We start from the raw sequence: 19447 nt of genomic DNA on the forward strand, positions 1-19447 counted from the left end.
GTGATATACATTCATTCATTTTTTTTTTTTTTTTTTTTTTTTTTTTTGGTACCTTAGTTTTTTTTTACCCATTAAAAAAATAAATACTTTTCCATTTTTTCTCTTTCTTCACTTAGCCATCCTAAATTCTCACCCACTTAGTCCTAAAAATCGTAATTACATTCCAGATTGCATGTGAACTTTGAATTCAATTTTCGTTGTTTTTTTTTAATTACCATATGATTTTGATTTTTTTTTTTTCCATTGTAATCTTCGGTCCCAAAAAAATAACATTGGCAATATTGATTACAAGTTACAACCATATACATTTGCGGGAGATGGTACCAGTTGAAAGAATTGCAGGTAATGATATCTTCTTCCATAGCATGGGAAACAGTGGAGTGGAGTAATTTAACTTGGTTCTTCAATTGGCAGTCCGTGTCATTGCTTTGTAGAGATAGTCTATACAAATAAAACATCATACCTGGCCAGCACATAAAGAAAGTACCATCGCTTTGATGTTAGCCATGGACTTGCAACTTGTAAGGCCTTGACCAAGACCTCAAATTATCACAACAAACTATTGCATGCAGAAGTAGATGTATCTTTAATGACTGAGCATTGGTTTCCAATATTCTGAACTTTGCAGAAAGCTTCTCAGAAATCAGATGATGTCCCACCAAACTTTTTCAAAACCTTCACTTATGGAAGACTTCAAACAGAGGAAAGGGAATAAGATAATTTATTGAAGAACAACACAAACAACAACCTTTTTAAAAAAATATATACATAAGTAATACAGATTTTATTAAAAAAGAAAGAAGGGCAAAGCCCTAGTACACGGGGAGTATACAAGAGCAGCACCAAAGTACTAATATCTAATTTTTTTTATTGGAATTTTTTTTTTTAACTTGAACTAACATCTAAAGTCAACAGCTGGACAAAGCAAATAAGGGGGTGGGGAAGGGTTGATATTGATGCAGGGTGTTATTGCTAGTATTCAAAACTTCACGAGATTCTACAGGCTGCTACTTGGTTTCACTATTCCCTGAAGCTTCCACCCACCAAGTCCTGCCAAAGCAAATGCCTGTGTATACCAAACAGGGTTAAAGAGAGATTGAGGAATATGGGAAAGGAAACTTGTTTGGTATATCCCAGATTATGGCCAAAGAAAATCCGATAACATGGAGTCTATAATTAAAATTAACTCATACAGAAACCCCATTTATTTAGAGACATCTGATTTAACCAACTCAGGGTCAGGGGGAAAGAAAGGTACATGAAATGCTGTGTTTTTGGAGATATCCAATTAGGGATAAAGCAAATAATAAATAAATTCATGAAGCCTGCAACATAGATGGAAAAAGTGAATTATAAATAAATTCCTGAAGATGGCAACATAGATGTTAATTTCTATTTTACCTCATAAAAAAGCATCTTTTTCACTCTCCAATTCCCAATTAGAGATACTATAGACTTTTCTTTCTATAGTCAAGAATGCATTACCTATAAAAACATTCTAAAAAATCTGTCCTCCAAGAATGAAGGTCACATGCAAAAGGAATGATGACCTTAGGGTTAGGGAGAACTGACATCAATTCATAAGAACCCAGCCATTTAACCCATTTCTTATTGGCATTGCTAATGGACTAGGATGAAACTTAGCAAAAATGTTGCTTTACTCCACCTTCAGTATAGAATTCATTTGCCACACACAAAACTGCATCTTAACCATAACCCCATATTTCCTGAGAAAGGCCACAGTAAAGCAGTTAGAGCCCGCACTAAAAGGTCTATGTCATTAAAAACTATAAAATCCTCTTCCTAAAAAAATTGAACTGCTAAACTTTTAGTCACCAGTCTTTTACACCTAGTACATGGTACGCTCCTTTTTTCAGGTCCTACATAGTAAGCTGATTACTTCCCCACACACCCATGAATCTTTCCTCACCCACCAACCAAAAAGAAATCCTAAGCCTAACCACTCATTCAATTACCAGATTTCACTCAATGTGGCTTAGTCGGTCGTAATTGGTTAAGAAATTTGGTGATTTTATTGCATATTTATGACACCCAAAAGAACAAAGAAAAAGAAGAAGAATAAAAATTTACACAATGTAAATGATTGGTTGGAGGGATAGAAAATAGGCAGAATGAGAAGGGAGGTGATAAGCAAAACGAGGTGAAAGTAAGAGAATTCCACCTCTCCATCATGTTGTTTGGTGGAAAAAAGAGGAAAAGTGAAAAGCGGGCAATGCAGTAAGGATTATAAGTTACAGCTACACCATATTTCAAAAATAATTTGAAGAGGGGATAAAAGTGAGTTTCTACTCTTCCTCCTAAACAACCCCTCCCTTCCCCTTCCATCTCCCCACCAATCTGCCCACTTTTGGATAGGATTGATTTGATCAGTCTAGAGGGTTATTGATTCCCCCTCTGTTCCCACTCTATCTCCTTTTTCCCCATATCAAACACATGGATTCTACCTCTCCCACCCTTTCCCCTTCTCCATTTTCCCTCCTACCAAACATATAGATTCTATCTCCCCCTCCTACCCATACCTGTCTCACTAGATGCATGTGTAAGTTACCAATAATTTTTTTCTCTTTTCTGATGAATAAGAAAAGCCTAAATTTCTTGATGCCTAATTTTTTCCAATCTTGGAGAATTCCTAAGTTCAACTTTATGGTGACAAGTCCTACTGGCTTCAAGTCTGAAAAGACCATTCAGCTCCCCTTTCTTATCTTCCATCCTATTGTAATATCTTTACCTCTTACATTCTATTCCAACAACATATTCTCTGTTAAGCCTTTTGATTGCCACCTTAAGAGTGTTTTTTTTTTTCTCCCCACTAGCTCCAGACCGTTCCACGAATGAAGGATAGAAAACACCCTAAAATCAGGATGTAATCCTTTTTTAGTATACCTTTCCACCGCAGCCAGAGAAATTAAGAGAGGGAGTATTTATTTTTAAAAAAAAAAAACCAACCATGCAAATGGAAATGTGGTCAAACAATTTAAGAGTACTAATATTAACAAAATTTCCAATAAATGTTAGCTGATGATGCCAATGAACTCTAGTTCAAATGGCTCCCTCCATAATGGGATGAAGTGTAAGGTCATGGATTCAAGACCTATGGGATGGATGAGTGACTTATCAATAAATTTTACTTAATGATGTATATCCATTAATGGTAAATTTTCCAATAAGGCATTTTCAATTGATTTCTATTTATCTCCTAATGTCAAGATATAAAACATTCAGTTTTCAGTGGAATAATAGCTCATTGTATGTCAATACATACAAATGCATTACTGAACCTATAACACAAATAATGATACCAACAAAACATGACATTCTTCAAAAATATATTCATTTGAGAAAAGAAGCCAAACCTCTTCCCAAGATTTCCCAGTAGCTTCGAGCAAAGCAGCATTGCATGTCTTCAATTCTACTGAGGCACCTGTGAACATTGAGGCTGCCTCCTCCCATCCTCTATTATGTCCCATACACCTATATAATTGCTAAATAATCAAATATCAAATTATTTTCTCGATAATGACATAGTAGCATGAAGTATTTGAGATTTTTCAGAGTCAGTATTCGTAAGCTTGACATACATTGTTAGTCTTTAGCTTTTGGGCTAGATGGTTTCTAATAAGATTCAACAAGGATAAATGTCAAAAACCATATTTCTGAACATTTTTCTATCTTAAATTCTTTTCCTTATTAAGGATATAATATTACTTATCCAAAAATGGAAAGGGAGAGGAGGTAGATCAATACATAAATGCCTGAAAACATATCATAAAACAGAAGTCAGGAAGAAAGGCCATATATATAGTACATGTTTTCTTTAAATCAGATTACCAAACAAATGAGTGGGAAAAATTTTAGCCAACATTAAACGCATAGACTGGATATATCTTAAATGTACATTAAACATTCCAAAGATGACTTCACATATTGAAAATGAATTTAAATTGAAATCTTATGTTTTTAATGGAACCTGAAGACAACAATCCAGCATCTATAATGGAGCCATCTCCAAAAACTCGAATCAACACTGCTTCTAAACTCTGATTTACAAAGAGCAGGACTACCATGGGGGTGTTGTCAAACACCTTTCCGCAAAATCTCCATTAGGATGAAGGGTTTTAAGCACATAAAAATGTGCAAATGCATTTCCATCATGTAGTATCATTACACATAATAAATAAAAGTTTAAATTAGTTTGTTGTGATTGGGGACACAAAAGTTCAAGTTACGTAGAAAAATTTTAAGTACCACATTGGCATTTGGGCTTGAAGTTGGTTATAGGGTCCTCCAATTTCTTCCATCAAATTTGGTTATAGGGTCCTCATACAATTCTCTATTTAACAGCTTGAAGTGCACATTGGCATTTGGGGTCATTATAAAGATACCTCAGCATAGCTTTTGCCATATGCAAACCCGAAAATACTCACTAGGCAGTATGAATGTTATAGATAATGAAATGATTCTGATTTCTAAACATGGTGTTAAAATAAACAAATGATTCCATTTTCCTGGGGTGTCTACTATTATTAAATATAAAATACCTCATGCATAAATTGTGACAATGAAAAAGCTAATTGGAGTGAGTATAACTTACATTACTGTAAGTATCTCATCCCTTGTATATTTACAGATAACTTGCTGAATATGGTCAGCAGTCTGTCCATCCATTACAGCAATGGAATAAAAGCTTGAAAAGAAATGCACCTCAGCATCCAGAAAGCCTCGGACTTGTCCTTGCATTATCTTAAGTGTCTCCCTTGTTCGCAATGCATTGCTGGCACCAATTCATCAAGTAAGCATTTCGAAGCATGTAAATTGTTTCATTAAAACTAGAAAATTGAACTCTGAAAATTGATTTTATATGAATGTTAGAGAAGCATTGTTGAAAATGAAGAAATCCTAACCTACACAGAATGAGTTCAGGGATCCAACCCAACTGTTGGAGTTTGTGAGAAACTCTTGCAGCATCAACTTGCCCTGCTTTACTTAGAGGGCGGTCATGATCTATGAAAAATAGAGAAAATTAAAACCACTACAAACATAAAGACAAAGAGATTATGCCAATTATCTGGTAAATTACCAATTGACCCCAAAACTTAAGCGGTCTAAATGAGAACCGGAGCAGAGGCAGGGTTCAAACTCAAACCACATGCTCTAATACTGATTTTCCCAAAAAGCTTAAGTGGTTAAGAAATAGTAAAAGTTTAAACTTTTAACCATTATTCTAACATTATAGAAGGAAAATGCTTAAAAATTGAAACAAAAATTTGGACTTGACATAAACATAGTAAGTTTGCGATTGTGATTGAACATAAAGAAAAGTTATTCTACATTAACAAACTGGTCCATGACAAGAGTCCTAGTTTTATAACACATAGAATCCGCTTATTATAATGATAATGATAATGATAGCCACCCATTATTCTAAAAAAATAAAGGAAAAAGATAATGAAAGTTAATACCTCGGAGTGAAGTGTCTTCCCAGGAACTCATGGCATGGCGAAGAAGAATGAGGCGACGAGTAACCGATTCAGATTCAGATTCAGAGAGAGCCTGGCCCTCCACTGTCTCAATTGTTGGAGATGAAGATGACGATGATGAACGAGTGAGAGGGACCAAACGCATAGGGTTCCTTCTTATTCTTCTTCTTCTACTAGTGCTGGATTTGACACTGATTAAGCTCTTATTGTTGGGAAAGCAAGCTGAAACTTGAGGAGCTCTGTAAATGGAAATGGGTTCGAGTAGTAATAATGCTATATTACTCACTGACACTGTTACTGCATTCATTACTGCTTTTTTCCTATTTTGGACTTCAAAATTTTTGGAGCTGACACAAGTAACACAACAACAAAAACAACAACAGACAACCTTAAAGACTTCGGAGAGAACTAAGGAAGTATGTATGATTTATAGATTGAAAGATTGAATTTGATACGCCATCATTATCATCATCATCCTATACTTCACTCGTACTTCCCACACTTCTGTCCTCTAATCTTTCCTTCTCTTTCTTTTGTATGTATACCACTCTACTCGCACGTGCCTAAGGAGAAATATATAATCTTTGTTAATTAGAAAAAGAAAAATAATATTTATCGAACATTCTCCCAGGTTTGAGATTCAAGTTTTCAAAGAATGAACTTTAGACATATATACTTAAATTAAATTATAGTAAAATTTTATCTATTTTTTGAAAAAAGGTTTTTATAAAAAAGAATGTTTTAGAACCTATTTGCTAGCCACATTTAAGTATTGTTGTTCAGTTTTCAATATTGTGAAAATAGGTATTTGAGTGTTATAGAAACCAGTCACTAACACGTGGTATACACCGAAAAGTTTGGCAATTTTATTTTAATATATTATACATATTTGTTTTCTTTATTAAGTACTAATAAATCAAAAAATGTCAATTAATTTCATATTAACATGATATAATATTATATATGTTATCTCTAGAGTATATATGAACAAATAAATCAAGGTTAATAGTAACTTGATGATTATTTCATAGGTTCATATAACAATTTCCACATTAAAATTGCAATAATATAACAACAAAAACTCACATAAAAAAAATTCGAAAATAATTTGTTTATGCTTGTATGCTTCCACTTCTCATGGATGGAAATCTTCATTACTGCATATGGTTGTATCTTTATATTGTTGTACATTCTGCAGAGGGATTGTATTTTTGTATGTTGTAGTCTCATTTTTCACCTCAAGGCAAAGTTAAACATGGCCCCAAAGAGCAACAAAAAGTTGTTTTCAGGCTCTTAGCAGTGTTTTTTTTTTCCATGGTACTGTAGATACTCCCAAAAGTGCAGCTTATATGCCTTGAAAAAGGAAATAACTTACTAACTTCCTTGATAATAACAAAAACCTCCCTGTGAAAATGTCCACTTAACAAAATAATAATCATATTCTTTAGTTTCACTAATCCGTAGTTGAAGAAAAGTGAAGTTTTAATATAAAAGAAAATACATTTTCCACCAAATTCTTCCTTCACCCTTTTAACAAAATCCCCCATCTTGTAATTGATGCAAACATTAGCTCCACGATCCTTGCAAACAGCTAATTTTTCATTATTCCCTGCCAAACACAATCTAAAATATATTATACATGGAAACTAAACTTATGCATGCATTAGAAGAAAAGTGATATTGGACTGTTAGCAACAATACTAAATTGCAAACAATAAGGAGTGGTGTTTTATATTATATATAGATAGATATAGATTTTCAATTTTAATATAGTGTGAGGAGAGGAAGAGATGAAGGAGTTAGAAAGCCAAAATTTGGCGTTAGGAAGCTGAGGGGTTGCCATTTGAGATTATAATTGTGGAACACAAAGAGTTGCTGTTTGAAATTGTAACTATGGAACACAAAGGGTTGTCGTTTGAAATTGTAACCGGGAAAGAGATAGGGTTGGGAATTATTTTCTTTTTATTAGGATTTTTAAATTTAGAAAAACTATTTTTAAATTGTAGGACAAATTCAGGGAAAAAATGATAATGACATGGCTGCTAATGTGGCTCAGTCTAAACGTAACAACATTAAATGTTATGCTTCAGCTTTTAGTAATATATAGATTTGAGATTATAACTGTAGAAGATACATGATCCCTATCTAATTCAAGTAAGCTCACGTAAGAGCACCAAAACCGTATGAGTTGAGTTGGTATAATTTTCTTGCTTCCAAGTATGATGATGACACAAGGAAAATCACTTACATGTTTATTGATAAAAACAAGATTCTTTATCTTTGGATATATTCCAACAACTCTTTTTGCATCCAGTGCGATTGATATGTATTCTTTGAAGGTGATAATTGGAAACTTCCCTGGAAAACAAATGATAAGAAATTATGGTTAATCAATGAGATAGTTTTAGTAATCTTAAACAGAATTTACATACATTACTAAATTATCTTAGTTTAAACTAAAATCCAATTAACCTTCTCATAATATGTTTGTTGAGGGTCATTTTTGTAAAACACAAATAGAAAGGAGGAAGCCCAACTTAGCAACGCAGGTAGCAAATAGAAGTGGCAAGCATAGAAAGAAACCATTAAGTCCAAGCGGCAGGAATAATGGGTCATAGGCCCATAAAATAAATAAATGGGCCGTGAGGAAGCAAGTGGGTTCGAAAAGAGAGAATAGCAAACCCATAGGTAGTGTATGATGTGAAAAAGTAAGAATGAGCCGCGGCAGGCTCAAAGTAATGTAAGCAAAGAGAGTAGGGGATTATTGGCAGGACCACAAACCCCAAGGATGAGTATGAAGTAATTGGGCCGGGGAAGCCCAATGAAGTAAGTAAAAACCCATGGGAACACAAAGTTAGGAAATGGGCTGAGGATGCCCAAAACAAGTAAATGGGCCGAGGATGCCCGAGGGGACACAGGAGCCCCTAAGTAAGAAAGCCCATGGCCATGCAAAGCCATTTGGGGAAGAGAGTAAACGACAGGTCTAAAAGAGGACCAGCAGGACCAAGTCATTACAGCAGGAATGACAAAATAGTATGGCAAGACATGATGGCAATCAAGAAATGGGCCAAGTGAAATGTAAAACCCAGTATTAAATGAAGCCCAGCCCCAAAAGGGAATAGTGAATTATAAAACGGCCCATATAAAAAAACGAAGATGTGCAGCAGACTGTGCAAACAAAGCTTCAGACCGCGGCAAATGCATGAGCAACAGGTAGATTTTGGACATACATGAGAGGGAAGCACGCGCAAGGTCTAAGCATCACCAACCTGTATCTAGCCAATATGGGATGTGGTGGGGCCATGGGTCAAAGGTAAGAGGTAAATGGGGTATGGTTTGGTGGTGAGGAGAGGGGAAAATACCTATTCTATGGTTCCTGCTCAAGCCCTTTTGGGAGGTACGTCTTGCTGGGATGACAGACCGCCCAAAAGAGGCAAGGTTGAGGGGGGAACTGTTAGGTGCATGCCATGAGGGAGAGAGAAAGAAAGCATTTACGCCGTGGTAGGAAAGGGTGCCACGGCGGACTAACAAACGACACAAACCTGCCTTTGTTTGGCGAGGGTAAGTGGTATACAGACGAACTCTTTGGTGGTCAGCAAATATGCCTAGACCAGATAAAGGCAGTTAAGGAGTAAGGTGATAAAATCCGGTCACGGCAAGCCCTATAAAAGGACCCTATCGTGCCCTGTAGAGAGGATGAAAAAACAGAGGTATTACGAAGTGAAAAGAAAACAAAAGGAAAATAAAGGAAAGAAAAAAAGATAAGAGAGAAAACAGAAAGTAAAAGAAAGATAATATAATGGGCATGTACCAGTAGGTCTGTTCCCTTCTCTCCCCCTCGAAATCCCACTCTCTTTGAGGCAAGTAAACAATAGAGATTCCTTTGGGCACTGATCATTTAGGTCCGGTTCTCTCAAAATCATTAATCCCCACGGCAGGATCTTTTCCTGAGAGATTAGTTTCATTGAGAGGAGGCGTTTTTCCTCTTTGGTCTTTGCCTCTACAGACCCAAACTTGACTTGATATTATTTCTTCCATTAACTCATATTGTCACTTAATCCTTCACTTCTTTTGTACAAGCTATTGTTATTACTGTGATTGTCATAAATATGGATTACTTGGTCATTTTTCATTAAGCAAAGGTCACCATATTTTTGTTCTTCTGCTATTGTTATATTTGCCTGTCGTAAATCATTTGAAACAGCTCTGCCTGCCATAAGTACACTCCTAGCAGACGAGGCCTAGTTTGCGCACAAGCCGGCCCAAAGTGAGTTACAGTTGGGTCGGTATCAACTCTCCTACTCAGAATACTTGGGCTTATCACCGCAGGAGGCAGCCCAGCCCAACGCACAACACAAAAAAGGCCCCTACAATGTTTAAGTTTAACTATGTTATGGCTTTTCATTTCACTCAAAGACACAAGAATAAAATTTGAAAAGAATAAAATTTCCAAACTGCCTAATGTAATGATTCATTAGGCAATTTGGACATCTCCAAGTGAACAATGCTTTTTGAAAAGAATTAAGACAAACTTTTTATATGTGACTATTATAAGAAAGAGAAGAAAACACTATTAATTATGTCTATGAATATTTTTACTCAATAAGAAAATAATAATATTTAATTAGAGGAAACCATAAGCGTACTTAAATTAGAGGATATAAACAGGTTCAATTTAAGAAAATTCATCATTACAAATATTCTTTTATTTATTTGAAAAAATTTAAATCCAATGCTGTAGCCAATTGGTTGGGCTCCCACCAACCCTTATCAAGACTTGAAGTTCAGACAATATATAAGAAAAAAAAGTAGAGCAATTCTTTTTATATCAAAAAGGGATATGATCCTCCTGCTCTTATTGCATAATAATAATAATAATAATAATATTATTATTATTATTATTATTATTATTATTATTATCTTGAAGATCTTTTATATTCAATACTATAGCTTATAAAAATAATTATATCCAGACTCAATACATGTCGATTATGGTAATATAGTTTAATCTAAGTTTGATCACAACTCGATACGAAGTAGAACAATCTCCATCATTAAGTAATGAATTATTATGAGCCCACAAATGGTCTAGAATGCGGAGGAAAGTAGGGAGAACAAATAAGGACTTAGAAGATTTACTAAAAATAAAAAAGGGAAACATACCATTATATTGTTGATCTCTAAAACTGAACCGCTGATTTACTCCTAGTAACTTCAGTTCTTCCAATGTAAAATCAACTGCACATAATCAAGGTTAGGTAGAGTCAGATTGATGAATTGTAACTTATGTTCGAGACAATATATGAAAAACATAAAAATGGGATTAAAAAATTTAGCATAAAAGTCATGTGTCAAACAATCATAATTACACGTGAAAAATAAAAGTAGAAAAAAAAAATGCAAGGAGTAGCTTTGATACATACCTACGAACCACCCAGTCATGTTCACACCTTGGATCTCATAGGTTCTTTTTCGATCAGCAAACTGACTAAAGTTTGCAATATTTGTTCTATTATCAAGATCAAGTGTTACATCATGAGAGCATATCAGCACTCCATCTTTACTGGCAAGAATGTCTGTTTCTATGAAATCTGCCCCCACTTCAATAGCTCTCTGCAATGCCAAATAAAGTTTAGGGACCATTCATTATTGCACAGAAAAATAATAAGGTATAAAATGATATATAACATAACAATTCATGGCTAAGCACAAAAGAAGGAGGCTGCTTGATACCTTAAAATCCATGCAATTTGGCAACTTTTTAACTTGATGTAATATATTAGCAGCCAATAGTTGTTTTTACATATTCTTTGATAAATTTGAACAAAAGAATCAGAAGAAAAGGTGATCTAATGTATACCGAAATTCATAGACCCTTGTATAAAACATTAATATGTAATATTAATAAATGAGAAATCTTAGTCAAAGCTTCAGTCACATATATCAAACTACATGTAGAAAGGAGACATACCATGTATGCAGCAGCAGTTTCTTCAGGAAACTCCGCATTTGAACCTCGACGAGCAATGTTATATATATGGCCTAGATGTTTGTAGGGGCTGTTTATCAACATCATCTAATTTACTTGGAAGTGGTCTTCCAACACATAGCGCAATAGTTAGCAGAATTAGAAAAGGTACAACTACAGAGCCTGTCAAGTGCACAACATCAATGTTCACATTAATTTTGCTAAAAGTCATAAGACTATTAACTCCAAAACAAAATGAGTGACTGTAAACTAATGATGGCTTTTTCTATCTTGTATCAAAAAAGAAAAAAAAGAAAAAGATGGCTTTGATACACATGGCTGAATAAGTAACTTGTCCAACTCAATTCTAAGGATCAGTCAATTTTTATTTATTTTTTTAAGAGTCAAGGATCAATCAATTTAGTTAGTATAATATTATTTCATATATTGTAACTTTAATCTTATCATATATATTAGAATTTATCATTTGAAGTTCTCAAAAAAAAGAAAGAAAAAGAATTTATCATTTGGGAAGGAAATTCAACTTAATAAATAACTAATTTGATAAAAATATTAATAAATGAAATCACCTCCCTCAACAGAAAACCAAAAACATTCTCTTCGTTTGATTTTCAATTAAAAAAAAAAAAAAAAAAAAAAGGCAAACAACTTAACACAACACACAGAATAAAAAATTACCCCACACACGAATACCAAAGTATTAGCAAATACTACAAATACCCCGCTTAAGATCTTTAATAACCAAATACCTCCCTAATAACATAGCAAACAAACTATAATTAACAAAAAACAAACATAATGAATAAAGGAAACAAAATAGAAATGACCAAGCAAATACCTCACATATAACATTGCAAACAAATCATAATTAACAAAAACAAAGCATAAATGAATAAAGGAAACAAATTTGAAACAAAACAATGTGACTAAACTTAGCCAATCCAATGAAAGAAGGAACAGAACCAAAAAAAAAAAAAAAAAAACTAACCAGTCAAAAGACATTTTGATCTCTCTTAGTGTTAAGAAAAATTGCTCTCTTTGAGTTTGAAATGTGTTCTACGTTTGAACTATGTTCTAGATTTACGAGAAATGATATGTTTACAATATTTTCATAATATTTTTACAACAAATCCTAAGTGACAAGTTACTGGTTGTTATTTGTTGGGCAAAAAAGTAATCTTAGTGTTAGGTTCAAATTTAAACCAATAACAACTAACTACTTATGATTTGTTGTAAAAATATTGTGAACGTAACACCTCTCCTATGTTTATATAGAGCAATTTTGAAGGGTTCCTGTTAGCGTGTTTCATGCAGTGTTTATAGTCTTCTATGCAGTGTTTGTAGTCTTGTAGACTTTTTTTGAGAATGTAGTCTAGTAGACTTAAACTATTTGTTACATTTTTTTTTAAGCTAGGATTTTTTTTAATGGTATAGGACACGATAGAATTTAATCTTCTTCTTCTCTTTTATTTATTTATTATTTTTAACTAAGATAAACAACAGGACTTTATTATTTTTTTTAAAGAAGAATAAACAACAGGACTTGATGGGCTGGAATTAGGTATTAGGAGTATCCATTTATTTTCGATTATGTATGTGGCAGACCTAGGATTTCAAGCTAGGGGGATTGAAGTATAAGAAAAAATATCCATATAATATTAACAAACTATCAACCATGATAAATACACAAAATTATTGTTTATTAATACATTAAGATGCAATTATCTACCATCAGCTAGTGTGGCATAGTGGTTGCCCCCTTCTTCATGGCTGTGCCAAGCGCGGGTTTGAGTCCTCATACCCCACAGGTGTAGGGTTTGGACTTTGGTTTTTTTTTTTTTTAAAAAAAAAAACGATGTGCATGGGTGGAGTCCAAGTTGCAGGCACCATTATGTGCTGTTGGTACTCACAGGTGATATATCTATGGCGTGTAATCAGCTGTGATAACATATGTGAGCCACCGTTTTTGATTCTAAAAAAAAAAGAGATGCAATTATCTACCAATAATGACAAAAAAAAAAAAAACACAAAATAATATTGTTTCTTAAGAGCATAAGCTATTGCAAAAAAATTTATTTCACAAACCAAAAATTACTTTTGCTACTTTAATATAGCATTTGAAATGTTTCGTATGGTAGTGTGTTTGGTATTTGGTGTTCTAAATACTAAATATTTAGCATCTAGAACACCTGATGCTAGTGCTTTAATACTAGGTTGACTAGAATTTTTTATTCTTTATTTTAAAATTTTGTTTTTGTTAAGTTTTTGAGTTGAGTAGTTGCTAGTTGGGCTAGGTCAATTAAAAGGGAGGGGGTCTAAGTTTTTGGAGGAGGGAGGCCTCAACTCTAGAAATAAAAAAATATAATCAATAATTTTTTTTTTTTCTTTAGGCAGGGGGCCCAATTTTTTTTTTCTTTGGGCTAGGGGGCCCCAGGTCCCCTGGGTTATCCCTATGTATGTTTGCCAAGATTTGTATAAATCATATAAAATCTAAGTACCCATCATATTACATGATACATATATCCAATACATGTGATAATTTATTAGAAGTCTATGCCTTCTCGCACTGTGACTTCTAAACTAATATGTCAATTTTTCAAGAAAAAAACAAAGGATCCAAAATAGATAAACATAATGACACTCCCTTTGAGGTTTGACACTCTCATTGACAGTTTGTATAAATGAACAAAAAGATCTTTTAGTTCCTATTTGTCTCTTTAATAACATAATGGGGATTTCTAGTTCAGAATGTTCGTAAGCTTGAAAGGTAATCAAAATTTTAAAAGACATAATAACTTTGATATTGTTATTATTCATTTACATAAATTTTTAGCTGTACATGACTTGTAAAACTGCTTGAAAATAATCCACCAGCTGCCAACTACTTCCTATGAACATTAGAATCAATAATTTTTTTTTTTCTTTAGGCAGGGGGCCCAGTTTTTTTTTTTCTTTGGGCTAGGGGGGCCCAGGTCCCCTAGGTTATCCCTATGTATGTTTGCCAAGATTTGTATAAATCATGTAAAATCTAATTACCCATCATATTACATGATACATATATCCAATACATGTGATAATTTATTAGAAGTCTATGCCTTCTCGCACTGTGACTTCTAAACTAATATGTCAATTTTTCAAGAAAAAAAAAAGGATCCAAAATAGATAAACATAATGACACTCCCTTTGAGGTTTGACACTCTCATTGACAGTTTGTATAAATGAACAAAAAGATCTTTTAGTTCCTATTTGTCTCTTTAATAACATAATGGGGATTTCTAGTTTAGAATGTTCGTAAGCTTGAAAGGTAATCAAAATTTTAAAAGACATAATAACTTTGATATTGTTATTATTCATTTACATAAATTTTTAGCTGTACATGACTTGTAAAACTGCTTGAAAATAATCCACCAGCTGCCAACTACTTCCTATGAACATTAGAACATCCATTTTAGGGCCAAATCAAATGCACCACATTTTACCAAGAGGAAAAAAAACTTGACAATTTGTGTGCATTTTAACTTAAAAAAACAAACTAAAAAACACAAAAATTTCAAAATTCAGATGAAATAGTGGAATACACACTCTGGTTGGCATACTTCTCAGTTTCTCCTAATGGGGTGATTGTGGAATACACACTCTAGTCTTCTATGTAGGATAGGATCTATTCCTTGGCTTGCTTATCTTCATTACAGTCTTTCTCCAAATTCTCCACAATTTGATTGAGAATGTTCTCTTCTTCTGCTTCAAGTTCATGCATACATTGTTCAAAGGCAGCTACCAATTCTGGATTGAAGATGTAGTCCTCACTGCTTTCATCTACACTCCTTCGAATTGGCAAAGCATAGTTACCAAACTTTGGGGTGACATAGGACCCAGGAGAGTATACTTGACCCCCAGCATGAAGCCATTCCCTAAGACTTGAAATTGTTGGGAATTCAATGGAAGGGGGAATTCTCAGTGATTCTAGCCCCTTGGCCATGGCCTTTCTTTTAAATCCTTTCTCAATGTTGTTTCCAACTTGAGCAGCACGAGGAATTGGTGTCACTTGTTGGTTTTCTTGATCTGAACTTGAGCTGTGGTTGTTAGGACTTGGCGTGACCTCCTTCGTTTCTGTTTCTTTAAACGTAGTGTTCTCATGTACTAAAGCATTACCATGTAAGCATGATTGCTTTGTTTCCTGCAAGCCAGTCTCTTTATCCTTGGCATGATGGGAGATATTTGATGAAGATTTGGAGCCAAGGAGATGATCCTTGGTTCCTGAACCATAATCCTTGCCATCAAGCCCTCTTTGCAGCACACTAGATGATATCTTTTCTAACATTGAGTCATATTCCTCAACTGTGTGGAAACTCCTATTGCGTATCCTACACTTGGGACTCCAATAAGGTTTATCTTCTCTAATCCCATCAGAAATCTCAAGAGCAAACGAGGAGAACTCATGCTCTTCAAACCAATGACAACTTTTAGACCGCCTAGTAAGATGAGCATCAATGGATCCCACTTGTTCTGGTGCTGGTTGTGCTTGTTTTACCTCTCCTTGATCTAGACTCGCCATCAACTTTGATGTGTCAATCTCAGAATTAACAGGTTCAATAGCTAGCTTGGGGCATGTGTTTGAATTGAAATCCCAAGACTGGAGTGTGTTGATTACCATGTTAGCAGTGCAAACAAGAGCAAGGCTATGGTCACTCCCATTACCAGACATGATTAGTTTGTCCAGCGCAGAAATGTCATTGGATGTCCTGTGCAAGTTCTGGTTTTTCCCCTCATGGAAACTGATTGATCTGGACATGAATTTCGAAGATATGCATCCCATCTTAAAAGGCCGAACCCTGGAAAGAGATGGGCTTCAGAAAAATGCAGAAAAAGAAGGATTCAGTGATTAGGCATACTTAAAAATGTGGAAAACAGGAAACATATATATAAATATCATACTTTTGAATTCACAGACAAGATTCATATAGTAAATTTCCTAAGGTACCTGGAATATAGACTTTCCCGTTTGGGGAACCAATTTTTTTAGTGTCAATGGATATGCACAATGGAAGGTGAAGATGACTGAAGCTATTACTATGAATTCTGTGGACATGAGAAATGTTCACAATGGTGGATGATTGCACTTAAAACATCATTTTGTTTTCGTAGAACAGAATAACTGCTAAGTTCTAAAGATTTAAGGTATGTAATGGGAATCAAAGATGACCATATATACTAATCACATAAAAAGAAAAGAATGTACTTCAGAAACAGAACTAGAAAGATTCAAGAAATAAGCAAAGACCGTTGTCCACTTGTCTTTGATTCTCAACAGTAGTTTCTTGGAACTGCTGTTCTTCTGTTAGATTTAAAAGTGGCAGTGTACTTCATGAGACAAATGGAATGGAAGCCGTGCGAATAGTTCATTTTAGTGTTTAAACTTTGGTTCTGTTTATGAGTTGGGATTTGGGAGACACACACACCAAAAAGAGGTTGGCTTCTTCTTGTCTGATTAGGCCTGGCTCAGTGCTCGATGCTGCTTGAACCAACCTCCACCTACGACCCAGATTTTAAGGATCATGTATATATTTATATATATCTTATTATATGAAGTAGTGAAAGTTGCACCGGAGTAACTTAATTCTAACCCATATACAAAGTGGCCTAGAGGGAAAAAGTGTGAAGACAGAAAAATAATAGAGTGACACAATAATTGAAATTAAAATTTCCCAAAGATGACCCACATACCTGTTAAATTAGGTGGAAAACTATGTTGTCACCTAATTTGCTAAAATTCCAAAATATGAAATTGTCTGAGTTATTAAAACTCAACTAGTTGTAGCTAAATTTTTTCTTGCTTACCTCCTACTTCTGCTCCAACTCGTCTCAAAATTTCTTTCTTCTGCAAAGTTTGGCCAACTCTATTTTGATTGTGAAACATATATATGTGGAGAATTCTGACTCCTTTATGTCATCACTGAATATATTTCAGGACCTGAGGGTATTAGTGTAAGCTGACTTTAAAAGAAAAATGGAGACAGTCTCAAATGGCATCTAGCTTCGAGAGTCTGGGGTTGGAGTTGCAGGTTAGTCAAGGAGGCTATAGTGGATGAATGAATTGTTTTTTTAACGATATCTGACCCCCGAAAGGATTCAAAGTTCAAAACTTTGAAATTGCTCACCTAAAACCCAATTAACTAATTAAATAGTACTTACATTATCTTCACATGCTACCCATGAGTTTTTTGTCCCATCTTCAATACAAAAATGGGAAAAAGTAAAAGTCACAGCTGTATCCATCCAAGTAAATGATTGGTCCCTGCATGCAGAATTTCATTAGCTACAGAATTCAAATGAAACAGTTAAATACGCCTTGGACCTGGATTTTCTGAAGTTTATTTTTTCATGTCTGAAAAGTCAAAGTGTGTGTGCCTGCTCTCCTTGGACAAGAAGAAAATGTTGCAATTGATCAAATTTTTGTTATTCATTACTTATTGAACCACGCTATAAATGCTTGCTCTTAATTCTAGTGAAGTTAAATGGCCCATTTAAAATGGGAAATCTCAATTTTAAAAATTGCAGCAGAGACCAATTGTGCTAGCATGTAGAGAATGACAAGATCCTCTAGGCTAGGCAGTCTCAAAAGATGCTTGAAGAATTCTTCTTTCTTCTTTCAGGCTATCATTAAACTAAATATAGTAATTAGATGATAATTAGATCCCACAGCCACAGGCCATAATATGATGACTAGCTCCTTTTTCATTCAAATCATATATTATAATTTTAATGCTTGTTACTCACTCTTTGCCTTTCTACAATGTTTTTCGATTCAAATTGTGAACAGAATAAACCTGTAGATTGAAATTTTTATGTGTTTTGGAATTCATTGTCTGTTGTAGCAGTGTTCAAAGACTGTTTAAAATTTTCCATTTGCATTGCAAAATATAGTTTGCAAATGAGAAACAAAAATTTCAGATTGTAAGAGAAAGTGCATTGAAATTCAAATTCATAAGACCATTCAATTATCTTTCACGTGACTGAGTAATATACAAGCCATACATGCAGGCCAAGCTTTCCTTAGTCAACAATTTAGACTTAATGGTACAAATAATTCTTCTCTCCTCATATGTGTGCAGTAACATCTTATGTCCATAGAGTCATCAAACAAAGTCACTTCTAAATACTAATCAACGGCAGCCATCAGCAGCAAAACCAATTCTGGAATTGGACACATCATAGGCTACACTAAAAGTCTGCTGTTGATGATTTCCAATAATGGCAATTTGGTTAGTTGTGCTCCCACTGCTTGCAAAGGCCAGGCATGTAATGCCCTTAACACCATCTATGAGTACATTGGGAGTTTTAAGCGTGAGATTAGCTGCCCCTCGAAATATCATTTGAATTTCAGGCACCACAGGCATGTTGTGCAGACTCCCCTTGAAACAATAAAAAAAAAAAACTTAATTCTAACCCATATACAAAGTGGCCTAGAGGGAAAAAGTGTGACGACAGAAAAATAATAGAGTGACACAATAATTGAAATTAAAATTTCCCAAAGATGACCCACATACCTGTTAAATTAGGTGGAAAACTATGTTGTCACCTAATTTGCTAAAATTCCAAAATATGAAATTGTCTGAGTTATTAAAACTCAACTAGTTGTAGCTAAATTTTTTCTTGCTTACCTCCTACTTCTGCTCCAACTCGTCTCAAAATTTCTTTCTTCTGCAAAGTTTGGCCAACTCTATTTTGATTGTGAAACATATATATGTGGAGAATTCTGACTCCTTTATGTCATCACTGAATATATTTCAGGACCTGAGGGTATTAGTGTAAGCTGACTTTAAAAGAAAAATGGAGACAGTCTCAAATGGCATCTAGCTTCGAGAGTCTGAGGTTGGAGTTGCAGGTTAGTCAAGGAGGCTATAGTGGATGAATGAATTGTTTTTTTAACGATATCTGACCCCAGAAAGGATTCAAAGTT

The 19447-nt window shown here is 34.3% G+C and overlaps 2 protein-coding genes and 1 pseudogene across 7 annotated transcripts; all 3 read right to left on the reverse strand.

Moving 5' to 3' along the window:
• Positions 1–263: 263 nt before the first annotated feature.
• On the reverse strand, positions 264–6017 carry LOC112015640 (uncharacterized protein At3g52155, chloroplastic). 3 transcript variants are annotated; one of them, XM_024048076.2, is made up of 5 exons: positions 5481–6017; positions 4923–5022; positions 4613–4792; positions 3375–3492; positions 264–691 (listed from the first exon to the last, which is right to left on the reverse strand). In XM_024048076.2, the coding sequence occupies exons 1-5, from the start codon at positions 5803–5805 to the stop codon at positions 644–646; spliced, it is 771 nt and encodes a 256-aa protein (XP_023903844.2). In that variant the 5' UTR covers positions 5806–6017; the 3' UTR covers positions 264–643. The 3 variants fall into 3 exon arrangements, with proteins under 3 accessions (XP_023903844.2, XP_023903843.2, XP_065638387.1); XM_024048075.2 differs by lacking the exon at positions 264–691 and adding an exon at positions 766–1066; XM_065782315.1 differs by lacking the exon at positions 264–691 and having other exon boundaries at positions 3418–3503.
• A 1072-nt stretch (positions 6018–7089) lies between these two features.
• LOC112015628 (glycerophosphodiester phosphodiesterase GDPD6-like) lies at positions 7090–11698 on the reverse strand (annotated as a pseudogene).
• A 3103-nt stretch (positions 11699–14801) lies between these two features.
• LOC112015645 (uncharacterized) lies at positions 14802–17606 on the reverse strand. Of its 4 annotated transcripts, none has more exons than XM_024048079.2 (2): positions 17326–17606; positions 14802–16334 (listed from the first exon to the last, which is right to left on the reverse strand). In XM_024048079.2, exon 2 carries the CDS (start codon positions 16301–16303, stop codon positions 15149–15151), a length of 1155 nt encoding a protein of 384 aa, XP_023903847.2. In that variant the 5' UTR covers positions 16304–16334; positions 17326–17606; the 3' UTR covers positions 14802–15148. The 4 variants fall into 4 exon arrangements, with proteins under 4 accessions (XP_023903847.2, XP_023903848.2, XP_065638389.1 ...); XM_024048080.2 differs by having other exon boundaries at positions 14802–16319; positions 17326–17605; XM_065782317.1 differs by lacking the exon at positions 17326–17606 and adding an exon at positions 17212–17306 and having other exon boundaries at positions 14802–16319.
• Between the last annotated feature and the right edge of the window lie 1841 nt (positions 17607–19447).

This window comes from Quercus suber, unplaced genomic scaffold (genome assembly GCF_002906115.3).
Source record: "Quercus suber isolate HL8 unplaced genomic scaffold, Cork oak 2.0 scaffold_297, whole genome shotgun sequence".
Taxonomy (NCBI): Eukaryota; Viridiplantae; Streptophyta; class Magnoliopsida; order Fagales; family Fagaceae; genus Quercus; species Quercus suber.